At 51.8% G+C, this 24,612-nt stretch overlaps 2 protein-coding genes across 7 annotated transcripts in view; one reads left to right on the forward strand and one right to left on the reverse strand.

The window, feature by feature from the left end:
- CDH23 (cadherin related 23) overlaps nucleotides 1-24,612 on the reverse strand; it is a 381,721-nt gene that overhangs the window by 36,980 nt on the left and 320,129 nt on the right. The window lies entirely within an intron of this gene.
- VSIR (V-set immunoregulatory receptor) lies at nucleotides 83-23,207 on the forward strand. Its single transcript, XM_037497360.2, has 7 exons — nucleotides 83-297; nucleotides 10,107-10,535; nucleotides 11,101-11,157; nucleotides 16,860-16,967; nucleotides 20,167-20,194; nucleotides 21,511-21,707; nucleotides 21,870-23,207. The coding sequence occupies exons 1-7, from the start codon at nucleotides 216-218 to the stop codon at nucleotides 21,905-21,907; spliced, it is 939 nt and encodes a 312-aa protein (XP_037353257.1). The 5' UTR covers nucleotides 83-215; the 3' UTR covers nucleotides 21,908-23,207.

The raw sequence follows: 24,612 nt of genomic DNA on the forward strand, positions 1-24,612 counted from the left end.
GTGCTTCTAAGGCCCCCCAGGGGCGCTGTGGGACTCTGGCGCAGCTCTGTTAGGCAAGTTGCTTTCTCTCAACTCGCACTCACTTGCTGGGAGCTTTCCCAGCCAGAGGCGCGGCGTCCCGCCCATTTCGCATTTTCCTGCACACACCGCTGGTGGCCCGCGCTGGCTGGGCTGCCCCTGAAGCCCTTTCTGCTTTGCCCTACAGTGACAGCGACATGGGTGTCCCCCCGGTCCCGGAGGCTGGTGGTCGGAGTTGGGGACCTGCACTACTTGCTTTCTTCCTGGTTGCCTCCCGAGGTAAGGTCAGTGGGAAGTTATACGCCAGGGAAGAGTTCTCCGAGGGCTAGGTAGGCAGGTTTAAGGAGCTCACCGGCAGGGGCAGGATCGGGGTGCCCCTCAGCATGCTATGATGCCTGCCCTGTGGCAGTGAGACAGCAGGTTCTCTGCCAAGAGTCCCGGCTGGTTGATGAACATGGTTGTATTCTCTGACAGCTGCCCAAGCAGTTGCCTGTTCAACCCTTCCTAGTTTAGGAAGCCCAGAATCAAATAACTTCTTGAGAAGTTAGAACAGGAGAAAGACTACGGGGGGGGAGAGGGTACCTCAATGTGTCCTAATGGATGCCACTGGCTTATGACACCTGTGGCAATTCCCTGACCCTCCTGCCTCTTTTGACACTCGCCTTGGGAGGCGCACTGGTCAGTGTGGTAACTGATCCACCATCAGAGAGGGGCAGCATCGGCCTTTCTCCCCACCCTGAGGGTCTGATGTGAGCTGATTCTTGGCATCTTAGTGAAGTTATAGCTCAGGGAGGGTATGGAGGCACTGGGAGGATGTGGGACACTTCCCCAGTCTGCCACGAGCCCCTTCTGTGTCCTTAGACAACTTTTGGCATCTCTTTGCCTCACTTTTCTCAGCCCAAACACAAAGACCTTATATAAGAAGGTGCCCCTTCATCACAACTCCAGGTAGTATCCTGGGGCTCCTGAGGGTGGGAACTGAGGTTGCTGGTTCTGGCCTGACCAGAGTCTGGACCTTAAGGGAAGAGAGGGCTGACAGGCACCCTGTGGAACTAACTTTATGGGGAAAGTGTGGGCCCAGAGAAAGTATAAGTCATGCAGGGAGCTAGAGCAGGCAGGAAGGAGGTGGGAGCTTTAGCACGGGGACCCAGAAGGAGGATCAGAAGCAGCACAGGGGGGGATAATATAAGAGGGAGGGGAGGAGGCTGACAGAACCTGGAAAACACCCCAGGAGCAATTGGGGCCTGCTTGTGACATGCTATCTCAGCACTTGGAGACTGGTTTGGGCCTCTGATAAGGGGAAGAGAGTCCATATCCCACAGACAGAACTACCCCAGGCCTAGCCTCAATAGTCTCCAGGACAAAAGCCAAGAACATCATCTAGGAAGAGTGCAGGGGGCAGTCTGGGCACCAAAGCCACGGCTCATGACAGGGTAGGCTTCTAGAAGCAGCAGGGGATGGTGGTAGGCAGGAAGGCCGGCTAGCACCTGCCCACCACAGACAACCTGGCTTCCCATCCTCCCCAAGTAATCCTAGAGGCCCTTCCTGTTTTCTGCTCAGCAGCCCCAATTTGGGAAACTGATTTCTAGACAATTAGGGAATAGAGCTCAAGTTTGTGGAGTAGCAGGTAGGAGAGAGACCTAGACCAAGCCCTTGAGTGTCCTCCCAAGGACAGGTTACGTGGGCATCACTCCATATTGTCTATGTGTCCAGAAGCCTTCACCTCCAGAGGTCTTGGTTCCTCGAACAACTTGATATGCCAAAGGGTCATCTCTTCCTGGGCCCTACTCAGGGAGATAACTGAGCAGCTTTACACTAAAAGGATTCAGCAGCATTCTCTTAGCTTTGAATTACTCTGGGTATGCAGATGAATCTTCTCAATATTCTTAAAATGGGCATGCTAATGAGTATTCATTCTACTACTTAGTACAGTGCACAACATAGCAGATAACAGATGGGAGGTCTGGTTATAGGCATGCTCAGGAGGATCTGTGAGTTGGAAAGACCTGCTCACTGGCCTGCTGTGGGGCGGGGTGGGGCTGCCCTGCGCAGGGCTGCTCAAGGTCAAAGCCTTTATGTCTCTGAAGGTAGCATGGAAGTGGCTGTATAGGCCTATCCTCTAGCTCTTGGGGTTGGGCCAGCACCAGGAGACTGGTGGTGGAGAATATCATATTCAAGAGCCCCAGAAAAGTTGAAGATACCCCTTTCCTAGACCTGACTTAGGCTGAGATGGCCTGGGGGCACCCAGGAAGCTGGGACCCAGCAGACCTTCCCCTCTAGGCATTCCTAGGACTCCTATCAGTTACTGTCCTTACTACGTCCTCATAGGCTAACACAGGAGTACCCAACATGGAGGCACACTGGGGCTCCGAAGGGTAGACCCCACCTAGCCCTTTATGGTAAACAACGTTGTTGAGCAACCCAGTGGTGCAAGGCTCTGACGCAGCAATGGTCAACTCTTAGGAAATCCACGACCCACCGCCTGGAGGCCCTGGGATGGGGGTGGGGGTGGGGAGAAACAACCTTGAGGCCAGCCCATGGGCATGAGACAGGCAATGCCAGGGGCCACCAATAATGGGGAGCTTCTTTCGGAGCTGGGCTAACTGTTCTAATTTCCCAAGCAAAGCTGGGGCCCTGCTGGGGCCTAATCACCCTGGGCCCAGTGGGGAGGTACCTTGCTGTGAAGCTGAAAGAGGCCACCCCCATGCACATACAGCATATGGGGTCTTAGGCCCAAGCAGACTGAGGGAAAGAAGAAAGGAAGAAGGGTTCCCTGGTGCCCATCTGGCCTACTGGCAGTGACCCCTTAAGCCAGCATTGACTAAGCCCTGAATACCAAGTTTGAGGTCCCAAGCTGGAGGTCCACCCAGGAGCAGTCTGACCTGACCAGGGGAGACTGAACCAGGGATTGGCAACGTGGCTTCTGGTGACCCCTGGGGACCCCCTCAGTAGCAGTATGGGCATGCCTAAAGCTTGGAAATGGGGAAGCGAGGGATCTGGAATTGGTTGCCCTTTACTGCCCCTTTACCTGAGAATTCTGCCATAGGAGCCAAGTCAGACTTGGGTTAAAATTCTCAGATGACCATTTACTGCTTTGAGAATTTGGGTAAGTTACTCAGTATTCCAGAATGAGTTTCCTCATCTCTAAAATGAGGGTGATCACAGCACTCCCCTCAGAGGGCTGCTGTGAAGACCCAATGCACTTAACACAGTGCCTGGCACCTGGTTATTGCTGGGCCATACATATTTTGCTGTCTCTTGCATTTGGAGGCAACGTGCATTGGTTCTCCGCCTCAGTTCCATTCCTTGCTGCCTACAGAGTGCCCAGGGCACATGGAGTCACTGGCTGGTTTCATTGGGACTGGACTCCTAAAGATCCTGAAGGTCAGTCTGAAGGATGCACAGACGGGGCCGCCCCCCTGTAACACCTATGGGCACTTACAATGCCATACTCTGCAATGTCCCAGGAGGCCCCTGTGGATTCTCCTAAAGTCCCCCAGACATAGGGATTTTACAACTTCAAAGCAAGTCCAGCCCTGCATTTGCCCGACTCAGTGGGATCTTCCTGGAACTGATCTCAATACTCAGCCTGTTTACTTTGGCTGATCATCCAGAGAGGACAACGGCCACCATCATGTCCCTCAGCAATTCACTAGTGAAGTCCAGTTCCTCGAACCTTCATATCTAGGATCATATTCTCTTTGGAGACCTGGGGTCAAGTCTTGACTCTGCTCCCCCTTAATCTGAGCCACAGACAGGCTGGGAGACACGGTCTCAGCAGCGCTGATCACTTTTTTCTGGATATTAGCCCCACAGCAGTGTGTCCCCAGCTTCGGTCACATGCTCATTACCTTTGGGAACTCTGTAGTATCTACCTATGATCATAGGTACTTACACTTTCCTTTAAATCTACTCTTTCTTAAGTAAATATGTTCTAAAAGGAATCTTTATATCACTGTCATAAATGGAAAGCCCATATCAATGTCAATAAATAGAACAAAATCATAAAAGCACGTGACAGGAAAACCAAATAAGGGTATTAAATTCTGGTTGGAAACTGTAGCCCGGGGAAGGCTCTGAGCCTGAAAGATGCTGTCCCTTGCAAAAAAAAAAAAAAAAGAGGTTAGCAAATGATAGAAGACATGTTAAAGATATACTGCTATCAAAATGGAGCTTTCTCTTTGATATAATCAGAACTGAAAGAGAACTAAAAAAGTAATAACCTTTTCTCTATGTGACTGAATGTTCTATAGTGATGTAAAACAAAAAGTAAAACTATGAATGCTGTGAATGCCTCTTTATCACTACAGAAGTTACCTCCCTAGTGTTAGCTGGGGCAGGGGATAGTTCAAGTTCAGTTCTCCCAGTGGAAAGGAGATGGGATAGTGTTCCCATCCTAAGATGCCAGAACAGGCTCAAGGCCCCTTTGGTCTTCTTCCAGCCCCCAGTTCTCCCAACCTCTGTTGCTTTCCCTAGCCAGAGCTTATGTCCAAATAAAGGCAGAGGCACCAGCTGGGTCCTCTCTTGTACTGGGGCCAGTTAACCATCCCAGTAAGCTCAGGAGAGGGAAAAGGAGCTTGCAGCCCAGGCAAACCGGGTCCTCTTTGGTCAGGTCCCCTGTTTATCTGCAGCAAGAAGGTGGAGCCTCCAATCAATCCCTGGCTATCTCTCCTGTCTAGAAGGTAGACAGTCGCCCCAGATCTCCAGGGCCAGACTAGCTGGGTTTAAATCCTGACACTACCATTTTTACCACTTGTGAGACTGTGGGATAACTGCTCTGTGCTTCTCTTTCTTCATCTGTTGGGGGGAGGGAGGGAAGATTAGTGAATCCACGTAAAAGTGATTAGAATGATGTCCAGTGCAGATTAACTGCCCTTCGCTACTACTGCCACTGAGATTCCTGCCCTGAGGTCAGGGCATGAAAAGACTGAGCCTTAGGAAGTCTACACAGCACAGGATCTCAAGGGCTGCTACTGGGCTGCATACTGTCATCCTCAGGGATGGAGGGAGTAATTGTGGCAAGTGTCCACCAACAGGGCCACTGGATAGCCACCCATGCCTCCCCAGGGATGTGCGCTGGCCAACAGCCACCAGCCCCGGATGCATGGATGCTTTCCCAAGGTGCTGGAAGTGTGGCTTCCTCCAATAGAGACTGGCTTCCCCTTCCCGGTCTCCTTGGCCTGATGTGAATGGACACTTCCTGCGGGGGCAGGTATCAATAAACACATCTGAGACACCCTTTGTCCTAGATAGCCAGAGCCCCACAGGCGGACCTGCCAGCGTGGAGCCTTCAGTCCTTGCCCCAGGCCGACTTCCTGGAGCTCAGGGCTGGCACATTTAGTCCAGATTGGGCCTTGCCTCTGTTTCCCTTTGTGCTCTGCATCTTGATAACTACTGAGACTAGCCCTTCCCTACACCTTTTCTACACCTGGCAGGGAGCTAGAGGCCAGTGCCACATCTGCTTGTGGCTTCCTCCGAGGACAAGGATCTGATCCTTTGCACCTTGCACAAGGCTGGCAATAGCAGGCGACCAGTAACTATTTACTACTTGGAGCAGCTGGAGATATTTGGGTGGGGCTTCCCAGGCCTGACTAATCATCAGGGACCCGTCTCCAAAGGCTAGAGTGTTTCCTAGGCAACAGTGGGCTAAGTTCAGGCCTTGTCAGGGAAAATACACAGGCCTGTCCACACCCACACCCATCCATCTAGTCCACACCCACAGGGTTTTGGAGCTCCAGGGTTTCACCAGGCGCCTATTGGGTGGACAGAGGTGAAGGTGATGAAAGATGCTCTGGAGATGAGCCCAAGCAAGAGGTTTACTTCCTGCACCGAAACAGAAGTGTCTGACAAAAGGCCGAGTCCACCTGTGGCCACAGGTCCCACAGAGAGAAGGCCGCAGAAATAGGACTAAATTCTGAGCAAAGAGTCCTTATGCAACTCTGCACCCCCGAGGCCTCTCTGCCTTAGGCTGACTCATGATAGAACCTCGGTAAATATTTGAGGAATGAAAAAATGATGTTTTAATTTGGGTCTGAGGCAGAACAAGGATGGCTGCATGGAGAGCAGAGTCAATTCCAGTTCAGTTCTCGTGGCTGGAGGGTAAGGTGTCAGCTCCGCCCGGGGCAGGGTGGGAGTCCCTTCCTGCCTGCAGGGTTGCCTGCCCAAGCTGTGGGTTTCAGGTTAGTCACGGAGGGCTGTGTTGTCTTGGGCAAGTTGTTTTACTTCCCTGAGCCTGTTATCTTTAAGATGGAGACAAAAATAAACAACCAGGGGGTGTTATGAGAATTAAATGCTAAATTACTCAGCAAACCCTAACATTCAAGTGTCACGGACACCTGTGATCACCCTTGTGGCTCATTTCCTATGCCCTTCCTCTTCCCTGAGGAAAGATAGCCCTGTGCTCTTACCACAGGTTTCAGAGCTAAAGAGGGCTTAGGAATGTGGGGAGTTTCTCAAGAGAGGATGAAGAAAGGCAGCCAAGAGAAAGACGGAATGCACCCCAGGGAACACAGCAAAGGCGTGGCTAAGCAGGAACTGGGGCCCAGGGGTCTGCCTGCCTGGGCCAGGGCTTTAATCCTGAGACCTGGACTTTCCCGGGTTCACAGCATTCTTCCTCTAGGTGCTTCTGTTCCTTACCCAGTGGTCAGAGCGCAGCACAATGACTGGATGGATCCCGCCTGGGCACAGGCTCAGGCCCAGAGCTGGGGGCATTTTCCTGTCTCACATGCTCGCGGCCACCCTGGAGCCAGGGCCTTCCTCCCCTCCCATTCTCCCGTCTCCGACAATGCCCCAGGTGTCCAAAAGGATCTGCTTCTGACAATAAGCAACATCCTCCTGCCAAATAATTATAATTCCAGCTGGGCTATATATATCCCCTGATAACACACGTGCGCGTGCGCAGTTGCGGGCGGCATGGGGTCTCCACTCTTTTCTCCAATGCCATGCCCTTGAGTGTCCTCCCAAGCACAGATTGCAGTGGGCCTTGTCCTGGCTGGAGCCTCAGACACAATAACCAGGATGTTTTCTCTCCCCACCAAGGACAAAACCTGGTGGACCCTTGGCCCAATCCTATCTTGGCCTTTTGCTGAAGCGGCACACTCCCTGCCCCCCAAACTTGAATTCAAGGACAGTTTCTCCTTTCTCGAAAAGGGGAAGAAGTTGTTCTAGGGTGTGTAGGGTTATAGGGATTGAGTAATGCTCCCTACCCCTATGTCTGAACCCCAGTTCTCTCTGTGAGTTTTCATGTAAATTGCTTCTGGGGCTGAAAATCTGGTCCCCACTGTTGTTTGGGAAATTCTGTGATCATTGACACAATTGCTTGGACCCTGAGGATGCTGGGCCTGCTTCCCTACCGGTGGCGCAGCTGCTTCTTCTCACTCTGCCCTACCTCACCCACAAGTGGGCCCCATCTTGTCCACATCTCTACCCCACCTCACCCACACCAGTCTACTTTGCAGTCCTACCCTCCCCCCACTCAGCTTTGTGCTCCACTTCTTGCCTCTGCCCCCATCTCGACTCTGCCTGTTCCTCTCTACCATCCCAGACCTGTGGCCCAGGTCTCTACTGAGCCAGTCCTCTCTATAACCCTCAAGGCGCGTGCTCACGCAAATACTGCTACATCTGGACTAGATTCTAAGCCTCGGTTCAGCTTTGGGGTGGGCTTGAGATGACAACGAAAAAATGGAAAATAGGACACCAGCTGGGAGGGGTGCTGGTGGGAGCTGGCACAGGGCCAAGCAAATATGGCAAGAGAGTGAAGAATTTAGAGGCTGTTGAGGAGTGGTGGGGCCTGTGGCAAACTGGAACACTAATACATCTTCTAAAGAGAAGGCCGCTACTCTCCTGTAATCGCTATTGCCTTTTAGGAGTTAGTTTAGTGTTAATCTGACTTTCAACGCGAAACTAGAAGTCCGAATTTTCATATCAAATTCCTTATTTTTAAATGTCAATCTCAAATTTTTAAAAAGTACTTTAAGGGTCAAATAAAACATGTCTGAAGGCTGGAAGTGGCCTGCGGGCCGTCAGTTTCAGAACTTTTGTCATAAGATTATCTATGTGCTGGAATTTAATTCTAGCCCTTATTTACTGTGTGATCTTCATTGAGTTACTTAATACCTCAGTTTCCGTACCAGTGAAACAGGAATTAAAATAACAGCTACTTTATAGAGTTGTTAAAAATGTTTCTAAGGTACTCAGCATAGCATGCATTACATGCTATTTCTACTACTTCTAGATCTGTATCTATCCTGATTTACTTGAAACTCCCATAGTCCAGGTTCTGAGTTCATATCCTCCAGAACTTCAGGCAAATTACTTTCTCTTACTGGGGCCTCTGTTTCTGCATGAAGACCTACATCTTCCCAAGCAAGTTTTGAAATCTTTGCTCACTTTAGGAATGACTTTCCAAAAATCTGGGCTCCCAGACCTATCTCCCTCTCACACGTGGCTGAATGAGTGGGAGACTGGTGTGTCTTTCTTTCCTTCTGGGTCCTAAAACTCTACCCTTGTAGACATTCTTTAGGGCCATGGCTTGGCTGCCTCCCACACTGTTTTAAATATGCAGGTGCTCCAAGACTGGATCACAAGCTGTTATCAGTCATTCACACCTTAGTGGGAAATACTTTGAAGCTGGTGTCTCCATTCTATTGTGCAAAACGTTTTTTACTCCTAGGAAATGTTTCTTGCCTCAAGTCTGCCAGGTAGACATTGGCATTTCTGTTTTATAGTGAGGAGTCTGAGGCTCACAGGCAAGTGACTCACAGCTATTGGACTCCAATGCAGTCTGGTCTAATTCCAAAACTGTATCAGGCTGCCTCCCTCCTGACTGGGAAAGGCTCTCAGCTCTGGTGGTAGGTCCCAGACTTTAAATGTAGGGAAGGCCAGTCTGGAAGAAGAAGAGGCATTACCTGGGTTCAGGTATTGGAAATGAAAAGGACATACCCGTTTGGATTCTGTACATATTTTCAAACTCTCCTTCTCTGTCTGCCTGCCTGACAACAACTGCTGAGATGCCAATTAAAGTAGCACGATGCCTGATGCTCACAGCTATTCTTCATATGTCTGCAGAGGGCATTTGAGCTCACATCTTACTCCATTCTTATCTTTACCTCACTGTGTCCTTTCATTCACTATTATTGCAGCTAATATTTTCCTTATTGCACATGTGAGGAAATTGAGGCACATACAGCTTGATAAAGCACCTAAGACTCCAGCCCTAGGAGTCTGCTTTCAAAAGCCAGTACTTTCATCAACACAGTTATATACTTAGGGCTTGGGGGAGGGCAAAAAGGAGCAGCAGATGGCTTCATTTGCTTATTGAAAGCAAAATGAAGTAGAAAGTATTTCTAAGGCTGGGTCTCTGTCCCTCAGACACCTTGGGTTTTCCTGCTTCCCTACCACCTGGCCCAGCTCACTCTGTCTACTTGCTGGAATCCCGTCTGCCCATCAAGACCTAAAGAAGTCTTGATAGACTTCAAGAAGTCTTCCCTCCTTTAAGAAGTCACCCAACTGTCCCCAGGAAAGCTATGTCCCCCAGTGTTCTAAAGGCGGGTGCTGGTCTGTGCTTTGTGGGGCTTTATCACCAAGGCAGGCCTTGCCTGCCCAGCTAGGTGAGGTGCCTGGGGAGCAGGACACACGCTCAGTCTCCAAGTGAGAGGTCTTGGCCCCCCAGGCCTTCCATTAGTGTTCAGGATGAGGTGGGAAGGCAGAGCTCAGCTCCAGGAGTGGGAAGGGCCAAAAGGTGTTACAGAACCTAGAACAAAGAGCTACTGTTCCCAAATAACATTTCTGCTCCCATCCTGCCTCTACCCTCCCACCCCTACAGCACTGGGCATGGAGGCCGGCAGCGCCAGGCGCTGGGTAAGCTGGGTAAGCTCCTCCCATTCAGCCTGAGATGGAGTTGGCTTCCTGAACTAATGAAGAAGCTGAGGCTGGGGTGCTTGGCTGACTTGCCCAGGCCTGTAGCTGGGGAATGGCTGAAGGCAACCTACATTTTTGGAGCCCCAGGCTGAGGCTCTTCCTCACTCTGGGGGCACCTGTGGTGCTGCTGGCTCAGCCATGTGACGGGCTCTCATCATCTCTCTGGGCAGGTCTGGTGGCTGCCTTCAAGGTCGCCACACCATATTCCTTGTACGTGTGTCCCGAGGGGCAGAACGTCACTCTCACCTGCAGACTCTTGGGCCCCATGGTCAAAGCACAAGACGTGATGTACTACAAGACGTGGTACCGCACCTCACGGGGCGAGATGCAGATCTGCTCAGTGCGCTGGCCCATCCGCAACCTCACCTTCCAGGACCTTCATGTGCACCACGAAGCCCACCGGAGTGGCAGCAGCAGCCAGGTCTTGGCCCAGCACCATGGGCTGGAGTCAGTCTCTGACCACCATGGCAACTTCTCCATCATCATGCACAACCTGACCCTGATGGACAGTGGTCTCTACTGCTGCTTGGTGGTGGAGCTCAGGCACCACCACTCAGAGCAGAGGGTCCACGGTGCCATAGAGCTGCGGGTACAGCCAGGTGAGGGCTACCTGGGATGGTATCACTGTGAGGAAGGTGTGTGGGCCTGCGTGGGAGGGTAAGAGGAGAGGACCGGGTGATGATGGGATGTGGTGTCTCACATTGTGCTGCTATCTGGGTGGTGCTCCAGGGAGCATATGTGAGACGGGGAGGAGTATGGAGCTGGGTTTAAGTCTCTGGTCGGCTAGGCGTGACGGAGGCTATTTGTGATGGGGGGACTTTTAAATGTGAGAGCGTAACTACTTACAACAATACCATGGCAGTGCTAGGTGACCTGGGTGTGAGCTGGTGAACACTCTAAGGAAGGGTGTCCGGATCAGAGAGCAAGGAGTATTGGAGTAGGAGGTGTGGGTGCCAGCAGGCATACACATACCCTGGGCATGGCCTGAGAACTGGCAGGGGTGTGTGTATGTGTGTGCACAAGTGTGCAGGTTCCAGCTGGGCCAACGCTGCCAAGTGGACACTGACAAGTGTATCTGTGACAGGAGAGGGGCATGTGGCCTGGACAAGCCTGGCCTCCTGGGCCTGACAGCCATCTAACAAGCCCTCTCTTTTGTTCCTACAGGCAAAGAAGCATCATCCAAGTGCATCGCACACCCACCCTCCCCCAGAGACAGTGAAAGTAAGGGACCATCCTCTTGTCCCTTCTGGGTTCGCTATTCTGTCTGTCCTCATTCTGGACCTAGACCCCACAATCTGATCTCTGACCTCACTGCCCCAAGAACACAGATACCACAGATATCCCTATTCCTTCTCTTCTCTGCTGCCTTCTCTTCTCTCCTTCCCTCGAGCCACTGGACTGCAGCCCCCAGTGGCTCACTCTCCTTCTAGGCCCTCAGCAGAGGGGGCTGGCTCCTGACTCCCTGTGTCCTGTGTCCAGGCAGTGACTTCCAGACAGTGCAAGTGCTCCATGATGGCTGCTGGCAGCCAGAGCCTGCTGAGCTTGTTTTTAGTGGGTCTGCTCCTGCCCACCTGCCTGCTGCCTCACAGGAAGGTTGGGAGGCCAGGGGCTCCTCTTGGCATGGATCCAGCTACTTCAAAGTCCTTGTTCTGTGCTTGGGGGAGGGAGAGGCCCTAGAGTGCCTACTGTGTGCCAGGCACTAGGCTAAATCCTTTCAAGTGTTGGTAGCCCTGTGGACTCTGAGCACCCTCTGAAGGAGGCGTCACCATCTTTACCTTACATACGTGGAATTGGAGGTGGTGACATAAGTTATCCAAATTCACATGGCTGACAGAACAGCTCAGCTGGGATTTTGCTCACTTCACCTTCTAGCTCAGGAGAGTAGACTGGGTGGGCAGTACAGTGGGTGGCACTCAGTTCCCTGGTATTTACCCAGAGATGTGCACTACAAGGGTGGAGGTGTTGCTCTGAGGGGACACTTGGGCTCTCGGAGCTCAGGGGAGACTGCCCAGCAGCCTGAGGAAAGCAAGGAAAGGGAGGTGTCTGGGACAGCCCCCTCTTCTGAGAAGAGAGGGTGTTAGCTTCCACATTCTTCTATGTGTCAGAATTCCTGGGGCATCCAGTGAGAACCAGCTCCTACCCAGGCCCCAGAGAAACAGAAGTGCCACCCTCCTTCCTGCCCTCCAAGAGGACATGCACTAAGCCCAAAGCCTAGAATGAGAACAGCGAAACTATAACCCCAGCAAACCCCAAATCAAGGGCTGCAGTGACTTTCTCTCCAACTACATTTAGAACACATTTCAGTCTGAGCCAGACCCACATGGAAGTAAGAAAGTCTTCAGTTAAATAAAGCCCCCCTCCCTGTACACCACAGAGCTCTCATGTTACCCTGCCATCAAGCCACTGCCATCCTCACTTCCTCCACTGGGGCAGCTCCCCGAAAGGGCAGAGTGAGGCCTCAGAGCCCCCTTCCTTCCCATCTGGCAGTGTCACAACTGTGCACATACAGTGCCTGCGTACAAAACAGTGTGCACTCACTGCCAGGGCTCACGAGTGTTCACTTCCCCATGGCCTCTTCCACTCTGAGCAACACCCCCAAGTCCTACTTCTTCCTTGAAGCTCCCACAGATCTGCAAGTCACTTAGAAACAGCCTCCTCCATCACTGCCCCCACTCTACAGATGGCAAAACCAATATCCAGGCAGATGAAGGCTCTTGCTCCCCATCTCTCAGACCCAGAGCCCAGAGGCAATGCCAGAGCACCTGCTTCTCATGTGCAAACTCTGCCTGAACCCTGAGCTGCCTCTGTCCGCCCAGTCTTTCTGAAATGAATAAAGTTCAGACGTGAGAGATGCCAGAGGGGACAGGGATGCTAGAGAAACCAGGGGCACAAAGGAGAAGGAGTAGAGATTTGGGTTATTTTTCTTGATCTAGACTATAGAGAAGTTGCTGCTGGAATTAAAGGAACAGAAATCACCTGGGAATCCCAGGTATCTGGCTGGTAAGAGGCCACGGGTAAGAGGCTGGTAAACTTCACTGTCAAGAGTGGGTCAGCCTTCCTGTGCCAGTAAACTCTGCTCTCAGTTATGACACTTTCCTTCCTCTCCTATTTGTGGGTCTGTGCAACCTCACTCTGGTGCTTGCTTCTCTGAGCTGTTGCCACCATGAGCTGGCTTCCTGAGGGCCTAAGGAACATGTTTGTTTTTGTCCCACCTGTTGAGAGCATGGGGATGAGTTCAGTGACCTCTGGAGTCCTCTTCTGATCTCCTAAATTCTCTGTCCTGGAGACTACAGCTCTAGAGGAGTCTTGGAACTAAGGTGGTTGTGGTCCCAGATGAGGAGAAATCAGGCTATACTTTTGTAGGGGCGTTGGAATATATTTCCATTATCTGGGCACCACATGTGTATGAGAAATGGGAACTAGCCTATCCCTTTCCTACTCCCAGGGAGGCACTCAGAGCTATCTAAAGGGCTGAATAGGGGTCAAAAACTCAAATGCCCCTGGGCTGGGAGCTGAGGAATAAGATAGTAGGGAGGGGTGGGGACCGCAGGGAGCACCCAGCTGCAGTCAGTATGGCCAGGTTCAACCGCTGCATGTCAATTGCCAGTCACTCAATTTTCAAGCAAAGGCACAAGTCTAGATTTGACATACTCTCTCAATTTTAAAATGTTGGCAACTAATTAAAAAAATTAACTACTGTGTAGGCCATGGTTTCAACTTAAGTCCATTCAAGTGAAATGCTGTGTGATGAAGTGGCTATAAGCACAGACATTGAAACCACTCAAGTTGCTAATCCTCTGTGTCTTCATTTTCTCACCTGTAGAATGGAGACGATTATAACCGTACTGACGTTTCAGGTTGTGAGGTGAAAATGAAGTATACAGCCCTGTGTCTTTTAACAAGGGAGCTATGTTCTAGAAACACATTGTTGGGTGATTTAGTCATTGTGTGACCATCACAGAGTATAACTGCACCAACCTGGATGATTTGGGTGTAATGGATCACATACCTAGGCTCTCTGTCATGGCCAATTGGGACTGTCCCATATGTGTCCATGATTGGCTGGAATGCCATTAAGCAATACACAACTGTACATGCAAAGCACTAAGTACCATGCTCGGCACACAGCAAGTGCTAGGCAAATCTTGGCCATTATTACTTCTAACTCAGAAGCTAGAATGGCTTCCCTAGTCAACTCATTCATTCCCCTGTGCCAAGGCAAGATGGCAAATAGATGGCAGCAGTGGACACATGTTTTCTAAATAATTTGGAAGCATCTGCTGTGGGACCTATGTGCTCAGTGGGTCCCACTAAGGGCTGGTTTCTGGGTGCTGCCCTCCACTGCCACTTACCTATGTAGTACTTGACTACTTAGCTATGCTTCCACCCAAACAGTTCCTTGAGTTTTATTTTCCTTCTCAAACTGCACCCAGTCTCCTATGTTATCTTTGGGAAATATGAGGATAGCTCATCTAAGATCACCTGAAAGCCCCAGTCTGCCTGTGGGGGGAGGTGATGACAGGGGAGAGGGAGAGAAGAAGTCTGAGGTGTTCAAAGAGCCCTAAATTACTGAGGGGCTGTGGTTTTTCACTGAGCCTGGAGAAGGGGCTAGGTAACTCTTTTCCCAAGAAGTACCTCTCCACCCATCCTGCCACCCTCCCCACCTCCCTCCACCTCAGGCTGCTTTCATCGTTCCTAGGGAACCAGGAAGCACAAACACCCTCCTCCGCATGTAGCCATGGGGTACCTGGCAGGCCCTGGACAAAGACCCACTGAATAGCTGGAGTCCCTCCCACCCTGCCCTGTTGTGTAAGGGCCTGGCACCATCCTCGGTGCTGGCCTGGCAGCCTTCTCTGCTGGTGTCTGATCATCTTCCCAGGAGGAGCCTGACTCTCGATGGCTACCAAGCAGGACCCCTCCCACTCCCAGGTACTGGCCAACAAGTACAGGGAGGAGTTGGGAGCTATGGCCAGGGTGGACTGTGCTGAAGAGCCCAAGGTTTCAGAGGGCACTTGAGCCCATAGAGCTGTCCCCAAACCCTGCCCCTTCTCCCAGCTTCTACTTTCAGCTAAGGTTGTAGAAAAAGCAAAGTCCTGATCTCCTAGAGGGGCTGCAGAGGGGGAATCTTTGCCTGGGAACTGGCAGCACCTGGGTGGAGTGTGGGGGTGGGGCAAGTCTCCCAAGCCCTGCAGGGAGCGGAGCTTACTGAGCTCTGCTTATTTGCACCAAGTGCTTAGAACCAGTCCTGAGGAGACCTGCTTTGATGACTACAAAAGTGCTCCGTGCCACCAGGTTCTCAGATAGTGCCCACAAAAATAAACCCGTGGCAGGACTTGGAAATACTCAACTGTCTGAATTATACATATCTTTGCTTTCACTATTCCACCTCAAAATGCAGCCTCTCTAAGATCTGTGGTGAACCTGCTCTAATGTGGAGCTGAACCTGCTTTGTAATTAGCACAGCAACTGTTCCTGTACTGGTGGTACTTCTAAAGTGCCTGAAAACAGTTTGTTCTTTTCTGCGGTGTGAGCAAACCTTTGAAAGCTTGTTTACACCACAGGGTCTGTTTAGCAATACAATGAGATAGAAACAGCCTTCATTCCTAAGCGACTAGGGCAAAGGCAGCACTCAGCACATCCACTTTCCCAAAGCTCCCTGGAGTCCAATTGACACTGTGACAAGGTATCCCTGCTCATCTTTTGGCCAAGGGAAGAGCTAAAATTGGGAAGGAAATGTGCTTTACTCTGGCTGTGGTTCTGCGGGCACGTCTGTTCCCAGCTAAACTTCTGGAGTCAGCAGATGGACTAAAATAAATCAAGTTTCTCCTGCTGTTGGTGGGAACCCGAAGCAGCACAATCTTTTTGGAGGGCGATTTTAGCAACAGTCTAAAAGAAAATGCACACACTCTATGGCCCAGTATTTTACTGCTAGGGATTTATGTAGATGTGCGTGCCCGAGTGAGCTAAGATGTGGACAGAGGAGTTCACTGCTATGTTATTAGTTATGTCAAAAAATTGAAGCAACCTATGTGTCTGCCAACAGACTATTACAATAAATCGTGGGTGAGCCAGATGATAAAGTCATGGGCAGAATGAGGTAGAGCTCGGTGCCAGCACAGAGATGCCCAAGTCATGCCCATGGGACCAGCAACTCCCACATGTGCTGTATGTGCAGGGAACCTTTCCAGACTCTGCACAGGGTCACTGTATAGTGATTCTCTTTGGAGTGGAAACAATTGCATATAGATATATTTTAACTTAGACATATTTCTTTTGTAATCTAGAAAGTTCAAAATTTAAAAATGCCAAAGATTCACATTTTTCTAGTTCTTGTCCTGGGTTTTCCCCATGACTTGTGTCACAGCAAGAGGTGGGGCTTTCAGAGTCCAGCCTGATGAGTTTGGCCTTTATATTCATTTATATTTTCCTGCGGCAAAATATACATAACATTTTCCATTTTGACTATTTTGAAATATACAATTCAGAGGCACTAATTATGCTCACAAAATTGGATAGTCATCACTTCTGTTTCCAAATTTTTATTTATCACTTGGGCTCCTATTGACCTTGAATTCTGTGGCATGGGAACTCTTAAGGGCACAACCTGTGGCCCAGGGTGGTTGAGTTTTCCCCCATGGGCCAGGAAAAAGATCCTTCTCTATTCCCTCCACCTGCCTGAGTTGTAAGCCCTTGACCTCATTTCCCTGTGTTGGACCCACTGAGGGAGTAGGCATGAGGAGCTCTTTGAAAAGCAGGTCCCCAGACCTGCTTTTGCCTCTGCAGGTCACTGAGGGTCTGGCTGTGAGGTCTGGGTAAGGTGGGTTGCACCCTGTTCTCTGGTGTTCCCTCTCCAGACCTCAGTTTCCCATAAAGAGGAGCAATGGGAATGGGGCCTGATCTTGGCTGCCTCTCTGCCCTTTCAGATATCACAGCTGCAGCCGTGGCCACGGGGGCCTGCATCGTGGGGATCCTCTGCCTTCCCCTCATCCTGCTCCTGGTCTACAAGCAAAGGCAGGTGGCCTCTAACCGCCGTGAGTATCCTTGCCTGTCTGGGATGACCGGGCATCTGAGTACCTGCCCCAGCCTCCAACTCAGCCCCTGAGATTAGCAAAAGTGAGGGGGAGCACAGTTACTTGGGGTTCCATAGATGGGAGCTGCTGCAGTCCCTGCCAGGAGCTGGACTCAATGGAGCACAGCTAATGGCAATGGCCACAGGGCCTGAGTGCTCGCCAACCCCAGGCAGTTGTAGGTGCCTTCAATTAATACTTGCTAAATGAATGAATGATCATATGGAGTAGCTCAAACTGGCTCATAAAAATGCTGCCATCTGAAAATGCTTAGGGAACCTGCTTTACCGTCTGGACCATGTAGACAGACTTGTGCGGTCACTAGTGTAGTGATCATGAAGACAAAAATGACCCTCGATGACCAGAGCTGAGAGGGGTCTTAGAGATAACTTAGTGCAACTCTTTCCTTTTTTAAATGAGAAACCTAAAATCACTGGGATTAAAAAATTAACCTAATATAGCAATATAACTTAGTAAGTTATATGTAACTAAGTTAGATAGCAATATAACTTAGTAAGGGACAGAGCTGGGACCCAAATTCGGAGCTTCCAACTCACAGTCTTGCCAGAGAATATAATCCACCACAGATGGGTTATATTCAAATGCTCACCAGGCTGAGTGCCTTAGTCAACATCCCCTAAGTGGTAGGGCTGCTGTGCCAGGCACCAAGCCCAGCCTGTTACATATATTCTCTCACTTATTCCTCATAACAACTCCAAGACGTCGGTCCTAACATTATCCTCATTTTACAGCAAAACAAACTGAAGCACAGAGAGGTTAAGTAACTGACTTAAGTCACCCAACTAGTAAGTGGTGAAACCCAGGCTTTAAGTCATGGCGACAAGCACCTTCTCACCCTCCTCTGCAGGTGACAATGCCCCTTGGCTTCCCTCTGACCCCACCTACTAGCGTCAGCCAGTCTGAGTCCTCCAGCGGCAGGAGGGTGGGGAGTTCCCTGCCCTTGGAACTGGCATTTTCTCCCTGGCCTCTTCCCTCTGCCTGGCGCAGAAGGTAATGGAGGAAGCGCTGCTCTGGCTCACACCCCATTTCCTTTTGCTGGCCCTTAGCAACTTGACACCCTGGTTGGGGGCCCAACCTGGAACGCCACAGCTGGTCATTCAGGGGCTATTGCCACCTGTCTCAGGACGTCCCTATTTCTCTCCCCAAACCTACCAGGAGCCGCCTACAGAAATACCCCCAAGGTTGAAGGTGGGGCAGGAGGCAGAAAGAGGATTCCAGGGATTCAAGCAGGGGGAGAAAGCGCTGCGGTGCTTCAGCATTTCCATGGTGGAGGGGAAGGGAGGAGCGGGAGACAGGGGCCCTAGGTATTTGCTGTCCCCTCATTCCAGACCACAGCACTGCCTTCATCAGGGAACAGGAACCGGAAAACAAACAAATCCCTGTGACGGGCCGGGTGTGTGGGAGCTAGGGGCCTGTGCTCCTGCTTTTGTTGCCTCACAGCCTTCCTCACAGAGTCCCCAGAGACTGAGCCGAGGCCCTGCCCAAGTCCCAGCTGGAGGAAGGAAAATCAGAGAGGGGACATTCCCAGGCTAGGATACTGCGGGGCTGTCCCAGAGGACACAGGGAGCCGGGGTGAGCCCCAGGGAGTATTTCCTACTCCATGCACTGGGACACCTTCAGCAAGATGACTTCCCTCAGGAAGGAACCAGAAAGGGACAGATGACCTGGGTGCTGAAGAGCTGGACTGGCAGAGGGAACAAGCAGATCCAGGGGGCAGCTTGGCTGTTGACATGTCCTTCAAACCTCCAAACAAATCCCATTTCTGTGCTAAGCAGTCGTTTTCTATCACCTCACTCTCAGATTTTATACATGTGGTAACAGAGATGTCATTAATTTTCTAATAAAAATAGTTTGGAGGTCAGTCCCCCAGCCCCCCTCCAAAAAAAAAAAAAAATGAAAACGAGGTATATGATTCTTAGTGTCAGACACGTGAGATGCCAGGGGGGACAATGCTAGAGAAACCAAGTGCAAAATGGAGAGGAAGTAGAGGTTTAGGTTATTTTTCTTGATCTCAGACTCTAGAGAAGCAACTGCTGGAGTCAAGGGGACAGAAATCACATGGGAATCCCAGGCATCTGGCCATGGGACAGGAGTCCGCCTGGAAAGGGGGACGTGGTGGATGGGGAGATGTGTTGGTTCACTCCGGGCGGGACACTGGCACCAAGCCTGGCCTGGAGGGCGTGCTCAGAAATGAGCCACACTCAGGACAGACACCAGGCTGGGAGCCCTGAGGAGAGTGGTTTGCAATAGATGACAGTGGGGGTGGAAACCTACCCAGATTTGGTTTCCCCAGCTCTAAAGTGGGATCAGCAATCCTCCAGAGGGTGGTGGAGAGGGTGGGTTGAGGTCATGTAGGGCACCCCTGGGAAATAGGCCCAGGAGCTGCCTGTAAATGATTCTGCTACCTCAGAGATCTTGGGAAATTTTGTGCAACTTCCTGCTTGTGTCCAGTTGTGGTACCGCCCCCCACATATGCCTCCTCATTGTAATGGGCACTGAAGCTCTTGAAACAAAAAGGATCTGTGGAGATGGGGGAGCTGCAACAAAGAAGGAAGTTGGGGCCACTGCATCTGGGTTGTGGAGTGGGGAACCCCAAGAGTGGGGAGCCCCAAGAGTAGGGCAGGGCTGCAGCACCTGGAATGAGGAGAAAATATGTGGAATGACTGAGAAATGGTAGGGTCTCAGACCCCCAAAGTTTCCCTCTAGGAGTTGTCACCTCTAGAGCCACTCTGCTGGCAATGTGGAGGAAGTGACATGAGGAACTGACCTTAAAACACCTGTACACAGTAAATCATGGCAAATGTCCAAGCAGAAAACAGCAGATTCAGGAGCAAGGCCTTTGATTGACACTTAGATCACAAAGGTATAATACCACCTAAGTCAAGCTGTAGGAGGATGCAGTGGCTGCTTTATGTGACACCTGCTGTGTACACACTTGCAAAATGCAAAGTTTTGTCATTAGACAAACTGGGATGCTCATTAAAGCCTTGGCTTTGGATAAACAGGCCATTTGGGTCTCTGAAATGAACAGCAGGGGGATCCAGGGCTGGCCTTGGCTCTGGCTGGGCTTGCTGCTGTTCTTGGAGGGGCATCTGCCTGCATGGACAGGGGTGTGACCAGTTTCTCTGTCCCTTTGTCTTAGGTGCCCAGGAGTTGGTGCGAATGGACAGGTAAGAATCATGGAGACCTTCCCGAGAAAATTCCCCACAGGTGCCCCACCCAGACTCTGAGCTTGGCAGGTCCTCCCTCCCTGCCTCTCCCTGGGCCTGTGGCACTGTAGGGTAAGGTCTATACCCAAACTGTGGCTGGAGTTAATGCACAGGGAGAGGGGTAGCTTTTAGCCAGGACAGTCTGTTCTCCTCCCCCACTCTTTCTGCAGGATCTTTTCCCTCTCTCAACTTCATGGTAACTGGCTGCACTACCAAAGGACTGAGAATACAAATGTGGTCTCCCTGGCCAGCTGTCAGGAAGGAGATATTTCTGTGCAGCAGGGTCCCTGTTCGCCGCCTAGCATGTCTGGTTAGAAGCGCATCTGCCACCTGTCACTGTGGCCTACACATCTGTGCCTATTGGCTGTTCTCCCTACCACTCCTCAGTGGTAGAGCGTAGTCAGGCTGAGCTCTGACGCTGCTTAGATGTAGCACATATCCACCTTTGGGCCTCAGTGATCAGCCACAGAGGTGGGATAGGAAACAGCTGAGCTGGAGATACTGAAACAAGCAAAGCAGGCCAGCACACCTGGAGTCGGGGCTCCTCTCCACAGGGCAATTCAAGGAAAAAGCTCTGACTGCAGGCCACAGAAGCAGGGGCTGACCAAGTCAAGAGTGAGGTAGCAGGTCACATAGGGCAGGGACGGGGGAGTGTGTGTTATACTTTCTGGGCGGGAAGCTGGCATGGAGCCTGGCTCAGAGGGCATGCTCAGGAAGGAGCCACACTGAGGAACTGGGTCCTGGTATCTGCAATCTCAATCCCAAAGCTCCTCTGGGTGTTTGAAAGGGATGGTCTTCAAGACAGGACAAAGAAAGTCCTGCTAGGGGTGGCTTAGAATCTGAGAGAGGAGAGGTCTTCAGAAGTTGCCCCACTCCCAAGCAGGAAGAGAAGAGATGCCCTCCCATTAGCTCAAGGCAAGCTATGGGAACTTAAGTCCTAATGCTACTAACTCTACTGACCAGAGAGAAACTTGTCCCTAGATTCCTGAAGCTGGTGTCCCAGAAGTGCCTCTGAGCCCAGGCTTCTGGGCTGAGCCCAGGGCAGAGGGGCAGACCACAGGGTCAGTTCAGAAGCTGCCCTGATGCCTTCAGTTGAGGCAGGTGGGAGTGTGCAGCCCCCAGCCTTGTCCCCCGAGTCTGGAGCCTCCCTTCCTGCTGGGAAAGGCCACTGAGGCTTGGGAAGGCACGTGGGGGAAAGGGTCAAAGTGGCGGGTGGGGATGGGAGGCCAGAGGCAAACCCCAGGCAGCACAACTGACCTTCAGTTCTGATTCTTTAGCGGCAACATTCAAGGAATTGAAAACCCTGGCTACGAGGTCTCTCCACCTGCCCAGGGGATGCCGGAGACCAAACCCAGGCCTCCCTTGTCCTATGTGGCCCAACGGCAGCCTTCTGAGTCCGGGCGGCACCTACTCTCAGAGCCAAACACTCCTCTATCTCCACAGGGCCCGGGTGATGTCTTCTTCCCATCCCTGGGTAAGTGCTCCCCAACTCTCACAGCACTGCAGTCTATAAGGTCCTGCTGGTCTTGTGGCCTGCAGGGTATCAACTTCATCCTCTCTCTCCTGGGGGTGGGAGGTGTACATCTTGGGGGACAAAGGGACCTCCATTCACTCTGCTTTCCCCTTTTTTTTGCAGAACCTGTCCCTGACTCCCCAAACTCTGAGGTCATCTAGACCAACTGGGTTAGTTGGCAATTGTGGCTGGGCCTGGGCCCGATGCTTTCGACTCAAGGCCGGCCTTGTGAGTGAGCCCCGTGGCCTTGGCTCTGGTTTCTTCCCTTCTGCTTTGATCCAAGACTCCGAGATACCCCTGGTGGCTAGAACCTCAACCTATCTGGATGCTGCATGGAGCAGGCGGCTGCATCGCTTGGCCCTTGTCTCAAGGATGGTGGGGTGCTGGGATTCTACTCCAGAGATGTGACATTCACCAGCTACAGATGCCAAATGATCCACAACCTAGGAGTCTCAGGATTTCCAGCTGTGTACAGAGTCTTTCCCTGGGACTTGCGACTTGGGACCAACAGCACAGATGGGTCTAGATGGGCACTGGACAGAGCCCCTCCAAGTGCCACCCCAGTGCCACCCTCCCAGGCATGAGACACAGGATGGGATGTGAAGAGACTCCTCCCCACTGCGGTGGACCCAACTTCCTTATCTCGCCTGCGGCTGCTCATTTGTTAAAATTCACTCTTTGTAACTATGGTTCTGGGCTGGGCCTCCCTGGCCCCTGACATGGAAGCCTCCCCCAACGACGCCTACCAGCAACCTCTCCAAGGAACTGTCAACAGGTGGAACAAATCAAGGCTCCCATTACCTGCATTCTGGTCCCCAGAATTCATTGACAGGCAGCCCCAGAACCAGAAGTACATACTTGGGTACAGTAGCCACTGTGAGCCAACCGGAATTTTGGGCAACTGAGTCCAGGCTGGAGGTTGCACTACCCACCACTCATGGGGCAGGGGGAGGGAGCTGCTTGAAGAGGAGTACACAACCGCCTTCTTCAGCCCTCCTCAGCCGCCACTCCCACTGCTCAGCTGGGTCAGTAGAGAAGGCGACCACGTAATGCACTGTCTGAATTGTGACACTTCTGAGAGGGGGGAGCGGATGCTATTAAAAATGACAGGGGCACCAGGAAGACCCTATGAATGGGTTAAGAGCTGAATTTCTACTCCTACTGATTCGGAGGTACCTGAGGCCACAACTCCAATCTCTGGAGTTCCATTCAATGTGCGCTGAGCCTTTACCACAGAGTGACCTTGTCAGGTGGGAGGAGTGGCTGTGTCCACTGTGCTCTCAACCCTTTACTCCTGTCTCCTGACAGACTTGTTGCTATATATGTGTATGGAAATTTCAATTAAAGGGCTTAAATGTGTGGAGAGTGGAGGGTCTCATGTACACACTGGGGTGGAGGCAGGGAAGGCGGTGTCTGAGGGGGAGGGGTGTGTTTGAGCTGGGCCAGAGCCTTGGGCATGCTCAGCAGAGGGCAGGGTTTCACCTGTGCATTCATCTGCCCCCGGCCTAAGCAGGCCCGGATGAGGGTCTAGTAGTTAGAGAGAAGCTTGCATGGTCACCTGGGGAGGTGGGAGTGGGGATGGAAGAGAGTCCATGGGTCCACAGAGGGTGCCTAGCATTGCTTCCAAGCTTCTTTGCCAGGCCCAAGGGCATGGCCAATAGGGGGCACATCCTGCTATGCCTGGGGCTTAGCTTGAGACCTGGGGGCCTGGAGGAGAGGGTGAGCTCTGGCCTCAAGTCTGGACTGACAACTCCAGTGGCCACAACACCAAAACCCTGAGGCCTGCTTTGTTTCTGGGGTAGGGGGTGGGGTGCCCTCTTCTATTCCATCTGTTGCTATGGGCACTCACTGCCAGGTGCCACAGAAAGAGGGTATGTTCTCTCAGATCTCAGGAGCCCATGGGGCAGTGGTGGGTAGGGTAACGCCTGCTCAGGGCAGAGCTAGGTTACTTGTAGGGTTGAAGGACAAGTCTCCAGAGTCCATACACTCTGTCCCCCAGCTCAGAAAAAGGGGTCCTGACCTTCGAGGAGGCTGACCTCGCCCCGTCCTCAGTTTCTGACTTAATGGTAGAAACAACTTCTAAGAATTTGGCTGCCAGACCCCAGGCCTAGCTGCTGCTGTGGAGAGAAAGGAGAGGGCCCCAGGGCAGAAAGCCACCACACTTCCTCCCCAGCTTCCTCCTGCGTGGCCCTTAAGCTCTGCTTCTCTAGACGCTTACAAGTGAGCTCACGTCAGCTTCGTGGTTTCCTGTTTTCAGTGAAATTTACTCTGAGTTCCAGGCTCCATCTACATCCATGACCACACGCCCCACCCCTGTGATCTTGCAGCCCTCCTCTGCAGGCCCCAGGAGTGGTGGTACCCCTGGGGATGCCAGTCCTCGTGGCTAGCACCTGTGGGCAGGGCTACCCAGAACAGAAGAAGGGAGTGGGACTTCCAGGGGGCTGGGTGGGGCCCTAGGGCCTCTGGGAAGTGGACTACTAGGCAGAGTGGGATTGAGGCAGGAGGCTCACGGATTCTGGCGGTGTCTGAGGCCCTGGAAGGGAAATCTGTGCTTCTAGGCACTAATTCGTTAAGAGATGAATCAGGATTTATGGGCTGTGTAACCCATTTCCTGACATCCACATTTAATAAAGCCCTCCTGCCTTTATTTCCTGTAAGGGAGAGGCTAAGGGGATGGGATTGACTCTCCCTAAAAACACATCATGGAGGCCACAGGAGAGGCTGCCATTGAGTCAGGCTGACTCTGGTGATGGGTCCTGGGGATGCTTCTCAAAAGACCTTCCCACACACAGCAGTCTGGGGCAGATAGGTTGGTGCATTGCTTTCTTCAGGGAATACTCTGTGGTGAGGGGACTGAGGGGGATTC

The sequence above is a fragment of the Talpa occidentalis genome, unplaced genomic scaffold (assembly GCF_014898055.3).
Source record: "Talpa occidentalis isolate TD23 unplaced genomic scaffold, MPIMG_talOcc4v2.1 talOcc4.8, whole genome shotgun sequence".
Taxonomy (NCBI): domain Eukaryota; kingdom Metazoa; phylum Chordata; class Mammalia; order Eulipotyphla; family Talpidae; genus Talpa; species Talpa occidentalis.

Excerpts from the sequence above, each read along its gene's own strand:
- VSIR (XM_037497360.2), top strand. The coding sequence starts at position 216 with ATGGGTGTCCCCCCGGTCCCGGAGGCTGGTGGTCGGAGTTGGGGACCT. Across the intron at positions 11,158-16,859 it reads CTCCCCCAGAGACAGTGAAA|ATATCACAGCTGCAGCCGTG; the intron begins GTAAGGGACCAT and ends CTGCCCTTTCAG. Across the intron at positions 20,195-21,510 it reads GAGTTGGTGCGAATGGACAG|CGGCAACATTCAAGGAATTG; the intron begins GTAAGAATCATG and ends CTGATTCTTTAG.